Below are 21,132 nucleotides of genomic sequence, written 5' to 3' on the forward strand. Positions count from 1 at the left end.
ACTTGTATGTTCATAACAATGTTATATACAATAATGAAGAACTGGAAACCAAAATGCTCAGTAACAGAGAAATGGTTCAACTATGGTATTCCGAACAATGTAGCCATTTACATCATATTTTCTAAGAATATTCAGTATCAGAATAAAATCTGCAAAATAGAAATGGAGGCGGAAAACACTATATTACTCTATAATCTCAACTTAAGGGGAAATTTTTACTTATAAATATGCATAGAAAATCAAATTAAAAAGAATTACATCAGAATTTCAACAGTAAATTGAAATTTATTGTTTTGGCTGGAGAGTGATTTTTATTTTCTTCTTTATATATTTTGTTTATATTTCAGCATGGTAACCTAAACACCTACTATTCCTACACCAGAAAAAAATGTTTAAAAAGTATTAAATCCTGAATGGAAACTGATCAATATTTATCAGACTTGCAAATTGTTATACCTACATATCTTTGTTTGGGAATAATGATTTTCAGCCCTAAGAGCTGTAAAAAAAAAAATACTGATTCAATCTTTCCTAACAACTATGCGTTCTGGCCTAGCTAGCTTTTGTAAATCAGGTTGATTAATAAAACTAAGACTTTAGATCCAATTCCATTTCTGATCAATTTAATAACAACATACATTCAAGTGCCCCATGCAGGGCAGCCTTTGCTGAAATTGGGGTTTTCTGGTAAAAAAGAATCATGAGCAAAACAGCCTGGAATAGTATAGCACAAACCAATCTCCAATGGAAAAACAGATGCAAACTGAATTTCTTAACACCAGCCAACCAGCCAACGGCATTACTGGGAAGCTGAAAATGTTATAAAATATTAATTATAGGTTGGTATTTTGACCACCACCTTCTTAACTTTGCATTCAGACTTCTAACTTTCTTTTCCAGTTTTTCAAAATAACAGCTACTACTTATCGGGCACTAAACATGTGCAGGCTGTGTTTTCAGTGCTTTACATATTTAATTTCTGTTCTTTTCATCAACTCTGTGATGTCTATTATCATCCCCCAAAGGGAATTTTTCTCAAAGACTCTGCCTGAATTTGCCAAAGAGCACAGGGCAAGTAGGGATTCAATTCTCTCTTTCCCCAACTAACTTTTGCTTTGATACCCAAACTATCCTCCCACGAAATATATGTGTGCCTTTGTCTACCCCTTTTTCCTTGTTCTCCCTTTCCAAATTCATGGCTCAACCCCAGGCATCCTTCAAATCCTAGCTACAAGATGCCTTCTCGAGCACCCCAACCGAGGTTAGGGACAAGTTAGCTTAAGACTATCTCTATCAGCATACCTCACATATTTAAAAACTCTTAGTGCTTATTTATCTGTTCTTTTTAAAGGGCTAATTTTCTCCTAGAAAAGAAACTGTCTAATGCTCCCCCAGGTGATTAGTTTCAGAAGGTAATTTTAGTAAGCCAGATAACTGTAAACAAATTATTTTGAAGTACCACTTTCAATTGCGTGTTGTCAGGAACTGAATTTTCAAGTGTTAATGAGTGTAATTGATTGAGAGTGCTTCTTTGAAATGATGCAGTAGCTACCATTGCTGCTTGCACTGCCTGCCAACAGGGAGGCTTTCAATGTTTAAAGCATCTGAATAGACTGTGAGAGGCCACACCTAAAATATGGAAGAGCCGTTGGCTCCCTCCAGAGCTCAGGATGCAACCTCTGTCCCCAGATGCTAAGGGCCCAATTATGCCTTCAAAGAGTCGTAAAGATAAACCCTTTGCCCCACCTGCACTGAGCAGCCACTTGGACAGGACACAATGTTGGCCTTTGCATAACTCCAGCAGTGAGGTCTCATCTCTTCCACACTAGAAGTAGCCCCCTGCCCCCAATGTTTGAGGACCAAGACTGCCAGAATGTGCTGTGCCTGTCTACTCCTACTCTTCTTCTCACTTGTGCAGACACTGGGTGGATAAAAGTGTGGGATGCTGTGACCGGAGATAAAACTTTCCTTGCCTATAATGAGTGTCTGGGGCTCGGGGCCAGTAGGTGCTGGCAATGAGTGCAAGGCTTCAACTGAACTCCCGTTTTTACTTTGAAAGAAACTCTGTACAAATGCCTCCCTGTCCCTACCCAGGAGACTGCGAGCTTTGAGGATAAGGATGTCTGTTATTCACCTCTGTGAATAACACAGAGTACAGAGCCTGGCATACGGTAGGCATTCAATAGACGTTGGCAAAAACTGACTGTTATTGAAGGCTCACCTCCACAAACCCCATTGAGATCAGTCTCCCTGCTGAGCTCTAGAGCCATCCACGACTGTGCCCTCTCTGGAATCAGGCATCACAGCTTCCTAAGACTTACCTCAGGGATGTGTTCCTACCTAGACTATAGCATGAGCATGTAGTATGTACGAATCATGTAGCACATGCTCAATAAACACAAACATGCATATGAGCAAATGAATTTCAGCTTTCAAAGAATGGATTTCAGGGTTTTTTGTTTGTTTGTTTCTAGTACCAAGAGTGATGACTTTTCTGTCTTCAAATTTCTGTTAACCTGCACATTACCTTCATCTTAGAAGGTTAGCCTGAGTAATGGCTGAAGGGAAATTGAGAACATGTAGGATAAAAATGCATGTAAGGGGATTAAAGCCCCTTCTATCCCAACATAATGGCTGAGGTGACTACTGGCCAGGCTTCATTTAGATAAAAGAAGGAATAAAGGCCTCAAAAATGTGCCGCATGACACGAAATAAGAATGACAAAATGGCCTAGCAGAAACCAAGAAATAGCAACACCCATTCTCTGTAGAATCTTCATTTCGAGAAGATTCTGGTCATATAGCACAAAGGTCACGCTGTCGGGAAGCTTGGTGGTCAGCCTCATTCTCTCGTGCACTGAGTGTTAGATATGATGAAGATCAAAAGATGGTCGATCCTAACATTCAGCAATTTGAATTTATATCCTGAGTTTGTGCTTCATTTGCAACACCTATAAATCAGGGGTGGCAGTGCCTTGCTTTGTAAGCGGGTCTGAGTGGTTTGGATAATATTCCCCAGCAGCACGTTACCTTTGGGCACCTTGGCCCTCCATCTCTCCCGATTGATGTGCACCACCTCAGTCCAAGTGGTTTTAAAACTCTTACAGTCAACAGGGATGACCGAATTGTTGATTGGGGCACTTCCTTCTGAGCCAGAGCTCTTGACACCTGATCGCTTTGCATCTGCCAAACTGATGTTGTTCAAACTGGAGGACAAAAAAAATCATACGGAAGAATTGGGAGATTGGGATTGACATACATACACTAATATGTATAAAATAGATAACTAATAAGAACCTGCTGTATAAAAAAATAAATAAAATAAAATTCAAAAATTCAAAAAAAAAAAAACCATACGGAAGAGGAGGGTTAGTGTTTGGAAAATGTGTGCTGATAAACAAGCCTAAGAGAAGAGTGGTTAACACTCAGCAAGTTACTGTCGTGAAATTCCTGGGGCCTGAGCTTTGTAATTCCTATTTTCCATATTCAACAGCTGGGAAAGTCTCCATATTCAGCAGGAAAAAAAACCCCCAAGATTTCAGCCTCATGACTATTGATCGTCCCCACAGTCCCCATATTTCAGATGTTCTTTTTCCATATGACTAGTTTCCCCACACAAGAATTCTCTGCCTTTGACTTTCGGAAATTAATGCATTTAAATTTGACTTCTACTTGGTTCCACAGTTCACCCACCTGCCTCCACACTGACCACTTTTCCAAGTTACCCAGTCACTTGGTCCTCTTTCTTTCCAGCTCTCCCTCCCCCTGAAGTCAAGATCCTCTGATCCCAGGATCCCCAAGGCCAGAGTAAGGTGATTTCCTTATGTTCCTGGGGAAGGTGGAGAGGCACAGACAGCATGGAGATTGTGGGAGATCGGTCATGCAGGAGACCTTTTTAAAGATGATATCATTTTCAGCTTTAAACGTAGGGAATACAGTAATATATATAATATTATAATATAGAAAGTGCCATCCTTCTGGGAAACTTTAAAGTATCACACACTTCCAGGTAGCTACAGTAGTGACTGACACAAATGCAAATCCACTGAATGACAACCAAGATTGATTAGATAAGTAGGGCAGGTCTCAGCCCAGCGCCGGCAGAGCTGTGGAGCTGTGGGACTCGGGCAGGGGGCTTCTGTCCTCCTTGTTAGCAGCCTTGACTGGGTCCCTCCACCTTAAGCATCCCTGGGGTCCCACTGTCCTAATATTCTTCTTGCCTTTCTTCCTCCTATTTACTCCTTCTCTTGCTCTTTTCTTCTTTTTCTTCATTACATTTCTCTCCTTTATGACAAAGCCCAAGGTTTTGCATGGACGAGGAGAAGGGGAAAGTTGTACTACTGGTAATACTACTAGTAAAGACTGAGCATTAGCTTTATTGTAGCTGACACTTCCTCTGTGCTGGACCCTGTTATAAGGGCTTTACGGAGATTAAATAATTCATTTAATCCTCCCAGTAACCTATGAGTATAATCCATGCTTTCTCAGATGGGGAAACTGAGGCAACTTGCTTGAGATGGCACAGCTAATAAGTAATGGAATCAGGATGTTTAATCCAGGATTGTGACTCCAGAGGCTGTGCTCTTTGACTACTAAACTACCCTCAATATAGTGAAGTTGTGGCAGAAGGTGATGTAAAATTTCAGTTTTTTTCTATTTTCTTCCTGAACCTAGAAATGAAAGTCAGTTTCATTTCTTGTGGTAACTCTGATCAGTGGTACTTTCCTTTTGGAGTATGGGGAGCAAGGACTCTCTGGGCACAGCAGGTAAAGTGCAGTGACTGATGCGGTTGTGAGCAAAGCCGCCAAAAGAGAGAATGCGGGGTGGGGGGTTGGTACTGGGAACCTGCTGGTCATCACCTAGACCCTGGTCACCCCCTTACAGGCCAGCCTGGAGAGTACAGAGAGTACAACTTTGAGTCCTCCTTTTATCTTTTATAAGGAGGAGGTAGGATGAACATAATAATGAAGTACCACCCCCATCCCTTCCAGAAGAAGTCTATCCCCATGGACAGGCCACCCTGACCCTCAGCTTTCAAGATTCAGCACTGACCTTGAACGTCTCTGTCCTGTCCCACCAGTTTGAGAGGTTTCATCAATTAGTGGACTCAAGATCTTTTCTGTCATGTCCGTGAGCACAGTGAAGGTGGGTTCCACAATGAAATCAATGAAGCCTGAAGAGAAACAGCAAAACTTCAGAGGAACTGCATATTAACTTGGGCCTTTCCATATGTTCCCATGCCAACTGATGGGTTGTATCTTTCTTTTAAAATTCATCTTCACAGGAGCGCCAGATCAGATTAGGAGAGAACAGGTTGGTCTTAATCATTTAATATATTCCTTGTTTTGAATATCATGAGTCAGTTCCATTTCTCCTACATAACCTTCCTATAACTTTTTAGGAGATAGTTCAATAAAGTGCTTAAAAATGCAAGTTCAACATCTACTATGTAAAAAAACGATGTAATAGGTGCTGCATAAAAGACTTAAGATGTGTAACACAACCTGCCTGCCCTTGGAAGCTTATAGGAGGAATTAAATGAGCACAAAAATGGAAAGGGCTAAAGGAGAAGCCCAAATAAAGGCCCCTGGGAAGGTAAGGGAGGGAGGATATTTTCCCTCCCACCGAGAAGGCTGCAAACAGCATCATGGAGGTTGTGATGTTTGAGCTGAGCCCTTAAGGGTATTCATTCTAGATGCAGGGGGTGAAATAAGCAAAGTGACAAGGATGGGGAAAAGTGCAGGCTGTGTCTGGAGAATGACTGGGGCGTAGGGATTCTTTTGAAGCCAGAAAGGGAAAGCCTGGGGAGGCAGGTCATTATCAGCTCAGGAGGAAGCTTCTTAAGTATCAGGCTAAAGGTTAGGATTTAGATAGGCACTAGGAGCCCCTTGAGATGTCTGGGCAGCATTGTAATAAGATTTTTTTCTGATGTTATTTGGGAAAGTTAATCTGGCAAGATGGATGGGAAGGGAGAGAGCAATAGGGGCTGAGGCTGGGAAACTCATTTTAGAAGCTGTTGCAATAGCTCAAAGGCAAGGTAAGGAAGGCGAGATCCAGTGCCATTTTAAGGTGAGAGTGTGATGGAGGCACAGATACATGCACAGCGGGAGGTGGTCCTGCCTCTAGGTGGGATCTGTCAGAGACTTCCAACAGGAAGGCAGAGAGAACAGGGACAATGGGGGAGAACGTGACTGGGGAGGAAGATGGTGGGCTTGGTCTTAGATTTGCTGACTTGAGGTACCAGGGACCTATCCAGATGGAAGAGGGTCAAAAGAATTGGAAGAAACAGGGTTGGAAACTAGGAGAAGGGTCAGATCTGGAACTATACCTTTGAGAGATCACCATGCTGGGGAGATAGTTGATGCTGGGCTAGACTTACTGTCTCAACAGTTCAAAAATACCCAAGTGTTCTGTGACACATCAGGAGAAAATACAGAATGTGGAATTAAGGGTGATAACTCATTACACAGCCACATGAAACTAAATACCAGTCAAAGGAAATATAGTGTTTGGAAATATACAAATGCTTATTTGGTTTTTACCATGACCAAGGTGGAAGTGATACTGGCATTTAATGCCCAGCAGTGAAGGATGCTAAAAATCCTGTAATGTAATTGGCAAGACAAGAATTGTCCCAAGCAAATACCAGTAGTGTCCTGATAAACACTGATAGCCAAATTTGAATTGCAGTTAATTGCCGTATAATTTTAAGCTGAAATTGAAGTGTTTGATGACAGTATTTTCACCTTTTTTTTCTCACAGGTTAAATTCATTCAACATGTCCAAACCCAAACTAACTCATCAGCTTTCCCTCCAATCCTTGTAAATGGGACATGCCTCAACCACTTAATCTAGATTGCTGCCTTTATCTTAGCCTTGCATCCAGCTGAATGCTTAATGTTTTATATGCTACCTCTCTCCTGTATTGCCTTAGCTCTGATACTCAACATCTCCTCCCTGTAACATTGCAGGAAGCACCAGCTGGAGCTCTTGTCTCTAGTCTTACTCAAAACCCTCCCAATTAATCCTCCATACTACTGATAGAGAAATCTTTCTAAAGCAGGGATTGGCAAACCTTTTCTGTCAAGGGCCAGAGAGTAATATTTTAGGTTTTGTGGGCCATATACAAAACCTAAGCAAAGGAGTTTGTCATACAACTGCTTAACTCTGCCACTGTAGTGCAAAAGCAGCCATAGACAATATGCAAATGAATGAGCTTAACTGTGTTGTAATAAATCTTTATTCACAAGACCAAGCAGTTGGCCAGATTTGGCCCACAGGCTATAGTTTGCTGATTCTTACTCTAAAACATCAATTTATATATAGTTTTAACCTTACTTAAAATTCTTTAGCTGTGCCCTCATTTCCTACAGGAAAGTATAAGCACACGGTATTCCTAATCTGGACCTGATTTTCTCTCCAAACATGTCCCTCACCACATCCTACTCCCTACCTACTGCTCCAGCCAAATGGAACTATTTGTAATTAATTCCCCGACAATACTATACTGTTTTAAATTTCCTTGTTTAGTATATGTTGATCCTTGTCTGCAATTTTCTTCCACCCACCCCTATCCACCTCTAACACATATCACCATTTGCCTAGACACTGCCTACTTATCTCCTAGGACTCAACTCAAATATTACCTTTAAACAAGTCTTTCTGGGTCTAATGTTCACAAGCTCTGTTCTGTATCTCACTGTACCACGTACAATCTCTACCTTAGCATTGTAACAATCTAATAGATTTTGTTTTCTCAACCTCTTGCCTACCACCCAATACTGGTTCAATGTCTTTGGGAGCAGACACCATGTATAATTTGTCTTTGTTTTTTTATAACATCTGTTACAGTGCCTAGCAGTGCCCTACACCTAACAGGAACTCAATATATTAATATGAAAAAAAATTAATAAGCCCCCAAAACACAAGTAGAAAAAAATCAATAAATCTTTGTTGAACTTATTTTTTGAATGATTTCAGACTCTTCCAAGGTGGAGATCACTGATGACATTTAATTTATGTATGGCACTGGTACCCTCCCTCACACCTGAAGAATTCTGTAATGCCCATATATTATGGTTATTAGCAATGTAAAAGTTATCTTTACCAAAAAAAAAAAAAAAGGTGCTAAATTTTTTTTTAAAGGAAGGAAGGAAGGGAGGGGGGACGGAGGGAGAGAGGAGGAAGGAAGGGAGGAAAGAAGGAAGGGGAAGGAAACATTTTTAAAGAGCCATTCCTGGAAGTAGGGTCATCCAGGAAATGGTGCTGTCCTGGAAACAGGGCCAGAGGAAGCATCGCTGAGGAAACTTCTGGTATTGCATGCAGAATGGAGAGACTGAAATACAATGGGCTTCCCACCGCTAATTCTTGTCATTGCCTTAGTGTTAAGGTCCCTTTTTCTCTTGGCAGGGAATGATGGAGACAGCAGAGTGTCACTGTCTAATCTTCCTGGGAACCAGCTACACTCCAGGGAGAAGGATGGGGAGAGCTGCTCCATCAGCCCAACCAGCCAAAGCCATGAGCACAGCAAGCGGAATGGAGCCAGGTTCCCAGCTGAAGAATCACCGGGAGCACCTGAGCTTACTTCCAGACACTCCTCTCTGGTTTCTCGTTCCATCCAATGGATTGGCAAACACGTACCTACTTGTGACTGGGCAACCATGGTGGACTTTCGGTCACACAGAGGAGAAAAAGGCAGCCCCAGCTCTGCTTCTCTATCGCCCTAGAAAAACAGGAGGTCAAAGTAAATTAACAACAGGCTGAGCTGCCCAGATTTTATTTCACAACTTCAGCTGCCACAAAGGCCACTGGTCTTTATTTTAATTATTCCAATTACATTATGTAATATGTCCTTTTGGGCCCTGCTCCTCTGCATAAAAGACACCAAGAGGCTGAAGCCCTCTGGGGTCCAATCATTCCATCCAACTGCAAAGGTGCATGCTGTTGTACAGAAAGCCTCGTCAGACAGCAATAGGTCCCCCAAGGAAAATAAGAAAAGCAACACGTCCTGTGGCCTAGAGCCAGCACAGCAGTCAGAATTCTTGTATGTTCTCCAGTTGCCCTGGGCTGACCTGCAGCCTTTCTTGAGCCAGCAAACCCCTCCCAGTTGTGGGGAGTGTCTAGGACACCAATTCTAACTGGACTGATTTGGACTCATTCTCCAAGTGCTACCTAAAGCCATACACAACTGGAATAAGTGCTTCTGGGGTCTTCACTGCAGGGCTCAATGATGATGAAAAGTGGAACGAAAAAGAAGCGGAGTAAATAATTGCTTGTGTTTATCAAGTTAGACAATAATAAAACATGATTCTCTGGCCAATATGTTCTCAATCTCACCAAAAAGCAAGACTATAATAAGCAAGTGCTATGGAAAGTCTAAATAATGATGGAGATGATTTTTAAAAACCGTTCTGAACCAGAGCGCAATACTTCAGTCACACGCCCAGAGGAAAGGGAAAATGTGTCACCCTTCTGAGAGCCGCAAAGTTGTGCTGATTCAATTTAACAGAAAAGAATCTGCCCAGGTTAATGACTTGGGCTTGGATCTGGCCTTGCTCCCGCCACCTGTGTGATCATAGGAAGTTTATATTCTCTCTCCACATTTCAATTTTTTTTTAATAAATTTATTTATTTATTTTTGGCTGTGTTGGGTCTTCGTTGCTGCTCATAGTCTTTCTCTAGTTGTGGCGAGCGGGGGCTACTCTTTGTTGCAGTGCACGGACTTCTCGCCATGGTGGCTTCTCTTGTGGCAGAGCACGGGCTCTAGGCACACAGGCTTCAGTAGTTATGGTGCGAAGGCTTCAGTAATTGTGGCTGGCGGGTTCTAGAGCGCAGGCTCAGTAGTTGTGGCGCATGGGCTTAGTTGCGTCGCGGCATGTGGGATCTTCCCGGACCAGGGCTCGAACCCGTGTCCCCTGCATTGGCAGGCGGATTCTTAACCACTGCACCACCAGGGAAGTCCCACACATTCAATTCAAATGTGGGATAATAATCCCTATGTCATCAAGTAACAATGAAGATTAAGTGAGAAAATGTATATAAATAAATTAAAATAACAATTATTGTTTCCCAGTAGATATTTCTACCATCTAAGTGATCTGAGAAACTTTTAGTGAACTTGTTACATCTAATTGTTACACTCTGATTATAATAAATATCGCCAATGAACCTATAGTAAATAAAGAGTAATAACCTAATTCGACAACCAAAGTTCAAAAACTGAATGCTTTTTCTTTCTAAGGCATGTTACCAAAGAGAAAGGATGCTAGTTCACATGCACATTTAAGATCTATTGAAAAGAAGGAAAAGGAATGGGCGCCTGAGGAAGCTGAATAGTGGGGGTCACAATTGGCTCTGGGGACACCCAAGGGTCTCAGGAACAGTCCTGAAGTGGCTTAGTTCCTTCTGTACTCTTTCCTGTATGAACAGCCCATGGGACACAATGGTCCCTCTGTTTCTGAGTACGCCTTGCTGAGGGCTGCTCTATCTCTCAAGTGGCATGATGAAAATAACTTACTCCAAAGCTATTTCTACTTGGGCAGTGTGACGAGAAGGAAGAGGATTTATAACATAAATTGTTGTTGTGTAGCTGGTTTAGTGGGCTAGCGCAGCTAACACAAATAAAACCCACTCTTATTCCCTATGAAGCAGGGATATAAGTTGTTTTGTTGGTGCATTTTAATGGGTGTGGCTTAGAAGAACACTAACCACTTGACTATTAAGATGTATGCATTAATTTGGATTTTATTACTGAAAAAGTGCATGATATTAAGCAACTTCTTATCCCATGGACTTGTCCATACCCACATACACACATCACTTACACCTTTTGGATTTAATTAACTATTACTACCAACTACTAAAAACCTATTTTAAGATAGTGGTCCCTGAATTCCCTCTGGAGGACAGATACATTTATAAATTGGAAAATATACACGGAAAGTAATACAGAAGAATGTACTTCTACAGGCGAATCCAGCTTGACTGATACAATATTGTACAACTCTTTAACTACTGGCCCTTGTGGAATTATTCATACACCTTCCTCTTTGTTAAAGAGGTCCATATTTTCAAAAAAGGGGGAAAGTCTCAGTCAGCACAAATGATTTTTTTTTAAAGGAACTCATTTTTTTTTCTTCCAAGACAGTGCAGAAAAATAAATAACTATCATTCTTGTGGTAGGGGTTAAGATAACTGACTGATACGGTCACAGAATCGATCTACAAAAGGAACACAATGAATGTTAGTTGAATGAATGAAAAGATGAATTTGGTTAGAAACACTCAAGTTCCTTTGGTCACTTGGACATTTATCACAAGCAAGCTGGGAGAGCAATTAGGCAGTTAGTTGTTCACAAACCACCACCAACCTCCATTTCCTGTCCACACAGCTAGACTACGATTCCCAGAATCTGTGCCAGTTTGTGCTAGATAATAAAACAGGAGGAGAGGGGATGTATTTCCACCACAGTTCTGGCCTATAAAATCACCTATGCCTATGTTTCTATGTCCTCCCTTCTTTTGCTGGCTTGATGTAGATAAGCACCATGGAAGCCATGTAGATGGTAGAGTCTGGATCTAAAATCACTGCTTATTGTAAACCATCTGCCAATCAAGAAACACTTGTCAGTACTTTACATGAGTGGGTGATAAAATTCCATTTTATGTGTACTGTTATACATGTGGGCATTTGTTTGTTACAGCTGCTATCTGTAAGCAGCAAACCAATTAAGAGAAACAAAGGTTCTTTCTGTATTGGAAGTTCACAGGGCAGACGGCATCTCTCAATGCAAGAGCTTCAAAAGACTGTTAGACATCTCAAGCAAGTGTTTCCAGGTAGACTGAAGAAAAGGTATTTGATTAGGGAGGCAACAAAAGCATCAAGTTGAACAAAATGAAGCAATATACATTCTTCTTTCCCAGAGGAAGAAGTTACAAATATGAGGTATGAGAAAATTATTATGATTTTTGGATTTAAGATAAGCATAGTAAAGACATCTTTGCTCTTCCCTCTCAGAAATTATCTTCTCAAAAGAGGAGAATGACAAACAACAGAAACACAAATGAATATTAGGAGAAATCTGTAATCTCAAATCAAAACTACGTGAGGAATGGCTGCAAAATGCTGTGAATATCCGGGAGGGGTGAGGTAAGATGCCCAGAGAAGAGGCCTATGGCTGCAGACCTCAGATAAAGCTTGAAGAATAGAGGTTTCCAAAGTTCACTCAGATAGGAAAAGTACCCCACATCCATTACATGGGAAAACCAGAGAAAGAGTTAGCGCTGGTGTGAGGAGCTACTCTGCACCCTATTTAGCTCCAAGGAATAGTAGAGAAGAAAATGTTGAATGAGAAAACACACAAGCATGGCAAGAGAGTGGGTGGGTGACAGAGACTGAACTGTGAGCAGTCCTACAACTGTTGCCTACTGCCAACCAGGAAGAAGTAAAGGCTAACACACACACACACACACACACACACACACACCCCATGTCATAGAAGCCTCATTATAAACCATGGAACTTAGAATATTGCTGTTCCAGTTTCTCCCTGGCACATATCTCCTGCAAATAGTTGGTCAAAAAATAATGCATTTCACTCAAAGATAGTAAATAATAATAAAATGAAGAAGAAGAAGAAGGAAGAAGGGAGGAGAATGAGAAGAGGGGGAGGAGAAGGGGGGGGGAGAAAGAGGGGGGGAGAAAGAGGAGGCAGCACTATCACCACTACCAGGAGAAAAAAAAAAAACTTATGAAAAGATATTTCACATGAAAGAAAAAAAATTAATAAAGGAACAGAAAAATAAAAATAACAGATAGGGAACATTCACCAGAAAAAACAGTGCCACCAAGTGATGACCAAACATCCTGCCATGATCAGAAAGAAACTCCTGAAATTATCAAGAACCAGGGCTTAGGGAACCAGGAGCTAGCAGAGCTCAGGGAAGATATGGAAAAGAAAAACAGAACCATCATATAAATGAAGATTGTGTTGGAAGCCACACAAAGGAGAGTTATTCTGGATAAAAACACATTAAGGGACATGAGTTCAGGACTGAAAAAACTACCACTGATCAGAGAGTTAAAGAAGATTTAAAGGAAAATAACAGACATGGAAGAAAAACAAGAGAGGCAACATATGAATAACTCCTTTTCCTAAAGAAGGAAACAAATAATAACAAATGGAAAAGGAAATCATTAAAGATTTAATGAATGTAACTTGAATCTATACAGAAAAAGAGCACGCCAGGTCCCAAGAAAAGCTATAATAGAACAATCATTATTGAAATATATCCTAGTAATGTCCCTGGGCTTCAAAGGTAAAGAAATTATCCTTAGGGCACATAAGCAAAAAGATATATCACCTAGACGTGGAAATAATTCTAGCGTGGCCTCCAACCTCTCCATAACAACATTCATAAGTGGAAGACATTTGAACAAAATCTAAAAAGGACTTCAGGGAAAGAAGGTTTGATTCAAAAAAAGTCTTACCCAAGCAAACTGTGACCCAACTATAACAGCAGTAGAAAAACTTGCAAACACACAAAAAAGTGGTTTATAGCACTTCTAGAAGAAACCACTCAAGGAACAACTTTGACCAACTAATAGATGAATGGGTCAACCATGGCCAAAGTGCCAGCACTGAGTAGAGCCAGGACAAGAACAACTGGAGAATTATGCCTTTGCCAAATTTGTTTATTTTCCACTTTTCTGGGTCACATTGTTTTGGGTGTGTTTTTTGTAAACAGCATATAGTACACGAGATAGAATGCTCACTTAGAAAATATTAAGAATTTAGAAATAATATAGCCAACAAACAGTAACAATGAATTAGTTATATTACGAAAGGAAAATGGGAAAGGTGTTGGGAGTTATGAATAAGTGCTGTCCTTCTTATGCGTTAAAAATGGGGGTGCAAATATACCATTTAAACCTGATATATAAAGGAATAGAGCTCTATTTAAATAACAAAGGTACAGACTACAAGAATTAAGCAAGTTACAACGAGGTGTTGGGGAAGCAGCAAGAGGAGGTAGAAGTTTACTATTGCAGGGAGGCAATAGATACTATCTAAATAAATAGAGGATGTAAAGTTTTCATTATCAACTTAGCCACTAGAACATAATATAAAACTTCCAAGTCATCAGAAGAAATAAAAACATAACAAAGCAGATGGTACCACCAATATAGTGAAAGATTTAAAAAGAAGCCACACAAACAGAAATCATAATATAAAATATGACAGCACCTAAGAGCAAAGATGCCTGTCATTTCAATAGATGTTAATATGGCTGATTTCAAATAATAAAAGAATCTTAGATTGACTCATAAAAAAACCTCAATTATATACAGTGTTTAAAAGACACACCCAAATCAAAGCGTCTCTGAAAAGGTTAAAGTAGAAAGTTGTGCAAAGCCAAGAGTCTCTTCTTAAAATGAGCCGAATTTGAATTCTAGGTAAAAGCATTAGATAAGACAAAGAAGCGGGCTTTATAATGATAAACGTACAGTAAACTATGAAAATCTAACAATTATGAATATCCAAGAACACAAATAACACAGAATTGACATGCATGAAGCAAAAACTATACCACATAGAAAATGAAAATAATAGAAACACCTGTCAGCCCATGATAGATCAAATTTTTTAAAATAATATATAAAATACTTAAATGACATAATTAATAAGGTGGATGTGCTTGGTGTTCTTTGATTTTTATACCCTGCAAGTAGAAAATAAACCTACTTTCCACGAGCCATGAACATTCACAAAAATTGATTATATAGTAGGTGACAAATGAGTTTCACAGTAAGATCCAAACAATGAAAAAAATCCTTTGATCAAATTTCAATAAGCCACAAATTAATTACAAAAGTAGAAAGTAAAGGAAACTACCACTGGAAAATTACATAAACAAACATCTCCATCTGAAGCAACTTTTGGGCAATAGAGAAATCAAAACCCAAATTACAGAATATTTAGAAAAGAAGGATTGCGAACACACTGCATATTAGAACCTACGAGATTCATGATAACACAAACTCCTAGCCTTATATTTTCTAACATCAAACAGGCAGAACGAAAATAATTGAATTGAGCATCCAACTCAGGGAATTAGCAAAAGAACAAAATAAACTCAAGCAGAAGAAATGAATTAATAAAAATGAAAACAGTAACTGACATCATAAAATAAAAAAGATTAGCTAAAGATTAGCAAATAATCAAATGATTAGCTAATTTCATACAGAAGAAAGGAAAAAAACACTGATATAGGAAATAAACAAAAGTGGGGAAACAACCACAAACACAGAGGAAATCAAAAGAATTGTAGGAGATGTTTGAAAAATATACAGCAATACTAAGGAAATGAATCTCAAAATGTATTCACCAAAGAGGCAAACTTATACTTCCTTAAAGTCAATATTTCATTGTAAAAGACTTGAGACAGTGGCTTGGATTTTGTAAAAAATGGTTGTAAAACTGAAGATGTAACTTACTCTTTTAGCAAAGCATAGAAGGTCTGGTCTATCAGCACTGAGGCTATGCCCTTATTTTGAAATATAACCCAACTTCTAAATGTAATTTTTTCAAAGATTCTACAGTCCCATTGAGATTTCCCATTTGAACTGTCCAATTTAAAATCTATAGTTAAGAACTCAGGCAACATTTCTCCTACATGGGTTACTTACCATGGCTTATGGCATCTGGGTTAAAATATTAAGTCAATAAAAATAATTTACTGAATCATAATTGTTAAAAAATAGTTCCAGTCCAGTGAGATAACATTCCATTCCCAATTGGCAAGAAATTCAATATGCTTATTTTCACATTGCCTCTGGTACATTTTCTTTCAATTCAAGCTTATGTTTGTGCAAACAAGCTTTTCTTTAATGGGAAAAAATGTTCACATATTTAAGTAATTTCTCATATTCACTCTCTCACAATTAAAAAATGGAATCACTTCAATACCTCAAACTTATATGAGTTAGTGATGATTTACCTCTGGCTATAGATTAAATATTCCTAGTTATAGGGAGTATTATTACAAAAGCAATAATCAAAAAAAGCATATGATAAGGGAAGTGGAGATTTGGAGAAAATTCTTTCATTAATATTAGAAAAGTAACTTGTGGAAAAATGGCTCAAAATTAGCCCTCGATTAAGGATGATTTTGCAGTCATTCTTGTGTATACAGCATGGCCACACCTGTACAGCTCTAGTTCCTCTCACGCCCTTGGGTTCCCCTTGAGAACTACTCTGTGAGGCCAAGCAGTGGCCATGTAAGGGAAACAGCCATATGCTGAATAAGGTACCTGCTGGCGTATTCATAGAACAGCTTAAGGGGGCACACGTGTGTGCACGTGTTGATGTGCACCCTTGGACAGAATGAAGGAATTGTAGAACATTTAATGTGGGAAGGACACTAAGGAAAAAATCTGGTCCAACCTTCCTTTAAATCCTCCCACCTTCTAAAAAACAAATCACAGATGAGACCACTGGGAACCACAGGAGTGATTTCATTAGTTCCAGACCACAAACCAGTTGGAATAAAAATTCCAATAAAGGGCCTTCTGAACTTTGCCTAATATTCTGTTAACTCTAGTCCCACTTTGTTACTGGATATTGTGTGCAGCTTCAGAAGGAAAAAAACAAACACAGAAATGCCTTCTATAATTTCTCGATTCAAACTAGAATCATAAGAAAAAGAGTAATCATAAGAGTAATTTGCTTCCAAAAATCTGAGTAACCAGCGAAAGAGTACACCTCTTGTCAGTTTACAGGACAAAGTTGAGACTGGTGTTAATATGTAGTGTTTTATGGAATCTCAGAGGTCTCTGAATCCGTACTGTAACCTCCCTCAGTAAATTAACAAGAATTAATGAATTAACTGTATTAATCTGAATTAACTGTAATTCAGGTCCCACAATCTACATGTCATCTTGCCTTCAACCTCAGGACTTCACATCTCGAAGCAGTTATTTAATGGCAGCTCTTCTTGAGATGAGCTTAGCACACAAGTCTGGGTTTGAGAAGACAGCAGCCTTGGGCTACGCATTTATTTACCTTTTTATTTCTCTACTTCTATGCACCTTTTTTTAAAAAAAATTTAAAGCAATGTATCCTCATTAAAGACTCTCACTATTCTTGTAGAAAACACAACCTGTGTCTTAGGATGTACTAAGTTTAAATATAATTAGAACAGTAGCTTCTAGTGATTTCTTGACCTCAAATTGCCGCACCCGGCTTTGGAATTTGACAACATGGGTTTGTCTGCTAGAAAGGAACAACCCAGCCAATTATAACAGAGAAGCAAGTTAAAGCGACTGCCATTTGGTCACCAACCCCCCACCCCAAAAAATTAAAAGCATTCCTTAGATGACATTTTGACAAAAGACTGCCACAAGGAAATGTTTTCTTTTTTTGGCATAGGATAGAAATACCATAACATTCCGAGAATCAGAATTTAGGTGAGATTCAAATATCACATGACCAGAAGACCAAAAAAAAAAAAGCTGTGAACTCTCCCTCCACAAAGAAGATGACTGTAATTGCAATAGTCTTTATCACAATGTTGCTGAAATATAAAATTCAGGATATGTCCATGGATGACAGGAGTGGGGGCGTGGTTAGCAGAGCAACAAGGTACCTGTCTGAAGAACTCCTCCAGGAGTGACATCGTCCAGCGATGGTGGAGCTCCCAGGCTTTTGCTGGATGGCTAATGTCTGCCGTGTGCAACATCAGGGATAATGCTTTCGGCTTTTCAATTCTGTAAACCCAAAGGATCCAAACACATGATGACCAAACTTACAGAACCTCAATAAGAGTTTTTAACAAATCACCATTTTTTAAAATCCCTTTCAGAACACTCTTTGACATAAATCACAGCAAGATCTTTTTTGATCCACCTCCTAGAGTAATGGAAATAAAAACAAAAATAAACAAATGGAACCTAATGAAACTTCAAAGCTTTTTCACAGTAAAGGAAACCATAAACAAGAAGAAAAGACAACCCTCAGAATGGGAGAAAATATTTGCAAACGAATCAACGGACAAAGGATTAACCTCCAAAATATATAAACAGCTCACGCAGCTCAATATTAAAAAAAGAAACAACCCAGTCCAAAAATGGGCAGAAGACCTAAATGGACATTTCTCCAAAGAAGACATACAGATGGCCAAGAAGCACATGAAAAGCTGCTCAACATCACTAATTATTAGAGAAATGCAAATCAAAACTACAATGAGCTATCACCTCACACCGATTAGGATGGGCATCATCAGAAAATCTACAAACAACAAATGCTGGAGAGGGTGTGGAGAAAAGGGAACCCTCTTGCACTGTTGGTGGGAATGCAAATTGATACAGCCACTATGGAGAACAGTGTGGATTTTCCTTAAAAAACTAAAAATAGAACTACCATATGACCCAGCAATCCCACTACTGGGCATATACCCAGAGAAAACCATAATTCAAAAAGACACATGCACCCCAGTGTTCATTGCAGCACTATTTACAATAGCCAGGTCATGAAAGCAACCTAGATGCCCGTCGACAGACGAATGGATAAGGAAGATGCGGTACATATATACAATGGAATATTACTCAGCCATAAAAAGGAACGAGATTGGGTCATTTGTAGAGACGTGGATGGATCTAGAGACTGTCATACAGAGTGAAGTAAGTCAGAAAGAGAAAAACAAATATCGTATATTAACGCATATATGTGGAACCTAGAAAAATGGTACAGATGAATCGGTTTGCAGGGCAGAAATAGAGACACAGATGTAGAGAACAAACGTATGGACACCAAGGGGGGAAAGCGGCGGGGGGTGGTCGTGGTGGGATGAATTGTGCAATTGGGATTGACATGTATACACTGATGTGTATAAAATGGATGACTAATAAGAACCTGCTGTATAAAAAAATAAATAAAATAAAATTAAAAATTAAAAAAAAAATAAATAAAAAATAAAAAAATAAAATCCCTTCCATTCTCCCATCTCAAACCCCACTGCAGCTGAACTAGGGGAAAATCATCAATTCATCCTACAACTGGGATTTTCATCAGCAAGGTCTCCATGTTTATTGAACTGGACACCTCAAAAACTGACTCAAAACCATTTCTGGAATGACTGCCATCATTAAAAAGACAACAAGAATCCAAGAGTCACTCACTGACCTTTATTTGTTGCCTCTGCATTGAGTGGATCTTCGATAATTTCGTTTCTGACGGAAATATTTTAAATTCTAATTGGGGCAGATTGTTGCTGGGGCAAATTGTTATTTCAACCCTAATGAGAATTTATCTGTGACAGGTACAATTCTCATGGTTTCTCCTCCAAGCATCATTATTTTATGAGATCACTCAATAAAGTCATATTGAAGGAGATAAACTTTAAAGGTACAGTGACATGGACAAGGACGAGGTCAAACACCTATGAAAACACATGATGTCACAGGCCTACTCACGCTTCTGGCTGCTGCAGAGCAGTCTTCATCGCTTTGATTTGCTGGAAATGACAGGACATATCCGTAGCCATCACCATCTCAATTACCAAGGTCCGAAACTCCCTTCCAGGGACACCCCATGGAGAAAAAAGGATAGAAGTGAAAAATGGAAAGAAAAATTAGTTTATTCTTTGCCGTTTCTAACCAAAATCAGTTAATTGGTTGTGACATTTCGAATCTAACTTGAGTGTTTTAGGCGGACATTTTTATGAGGAATAAATGAAGGTTAAAGATTAAGGATATCATTTATAAGGAATATGATATGTGGAATGCACATATCATTTGGAAAAGTAACTCACAGGAAAAATTCCAAAGAAACTGAAAGTGTAGTAAAGCATTCCTTTCTCTACTGAATTCAGGTTTTAAGAAAAAATTAATTTGAAATTAATCCTAGGAGGGGGACTGATAATCCATAGTACATGTTGGATATAGGTATTTCACTTTTTTTTAATAGACTTTTTTAGAGCAGTTTTAGGTTTACAGAAAACTTGGGAAGATAGTATACCCTCCCATATACCCTCTCCCCCACTGCAGTTTCCCCCAATATTAACCTCTTACATTAATGCAGTACATGTGTTACAAATGATAACCAATATCGATACCTCACATTCACTCCAGTCCATAGTTTACCTGAGGGTCCACTCTCATATTGCACAGTTCTATGAGGTTTGGCAAATGCATACTCGCATGTTCCCACCATTAACAGTATCAGACAGAATAGTTTCAACACCCTAAAGTCCCCTGTGCTCCACCTATTCATTCCTCTTGCTCCTGAAGCCCTGCCAAACACTGATCTTTTTATTCTAAGAACTTCATTGAAGTAGAATTCGCATAGAATAAACTCTTCCCTAAAAGTTGCACATTTCAATGAGTTTTAACAGTTGAGTAAAACTTTTGGAAGGACCATCATAGTCGTGGTTCTGAACATTTCCATCTCCCTCAAACCTCTTTGCAGCTCACCTCTTCCTCTACCCACAGGCCCCAGGCAACATTTGATCTGCTTTATGTCTAGATAGTTTGCTTTATGTCTTTCTGGTTTTATTATATGTGTGTGTGTGCGTGTGTGTACTCATACATATATATAACTAGAAAATGCAAACTAGAGAGGCATAAAGCAGATATATATGTGCATGTGTATATACACATATAGAGAGTACATAGGTACATGCACATATATGTTAAACTAGACACTAGGTATACACACTTATATGTATCTGCCTACACACACACACACATATAAAATACAAAATGTACTCTTATTTTTCTAGCCTTCTTTACTCAGCATAATGATTTGCAATTCATCCACATAGTTGTTCATCAATAGTTCATTTGTTTTTACTACTGAATGGTATTCCATCATATGAGGACACCACAGTTAATTTATCCATTCACCAGCTGATGGACATTTGGGTTATTTGATTCTAGTTTGGAGCCCTTATGAATAAAACTATGAGTGTTTATGTACTAGTCACTGTGTAGATATGTTTTCATTTCTTTTGAGTAAATACCTAGGAGTAGAAAGGCTTGTTTATAAGATAGATGAGTGTTTAACTTTATAAAAAAAACTACCAAAAATTTTCAGAGTGGTTTGTATCACTTTACGTTTTGACAATCAGTGTATGAA

General features: G+C 39.1%; 1 protein-coding gene across 11 annotated transcripts in view; it reads right to left on the reverse strand.

Moving 5' to 3' along the window:
• PDE1C (phosphodiesterase 1C) overlaps positions 1-21,132 on the reverse strand; it is a 613,608-nt gene that overhangs the window by 58,869 nt on the left and 533,607 nt on the right. For all 11 annotated transcript variants that reach the window (XM_082399447.1, XM_082399445.1, XM_082399442.1 and 8 more), the window contains 5 exons: positions 19,470-19,571; positions 17,645-17,765; positions 8,640-8,721; positions 5,052-5,172; positions 3,030-3,205 (listed from right to left, as the gene is read on the reverse strand). In XM_082399447.1, coding sequence (XP_082255573.1) covers positions 3,030-3,205; positions 5,052-5,172; positions 8,640-8,721; positions 17,645-17,765; positions 19,470-19,571 — 602 coding nt within the window. The remainder of the gene's footprint in view (positions 1-3,029; positions 3,206-5,051; positions 5,173-8,639; positions 8,722-17,644; positions 17,766-19,469; positions 19,572-21,132) is intronic.

This window comes from Balaenoptera borealis, assembly GCF_965194805.1.
Source record: "Balaenoptera borealis genome assembly, chromosome: 7".
In the NCBI taxonomy this organism is placed as follows: Eukaryota; Metazoa; Chordata; class Mammalia; order Artiodactyla; family Balaenopteridae; genus Balaenoptera; species Balaenoptera borealis.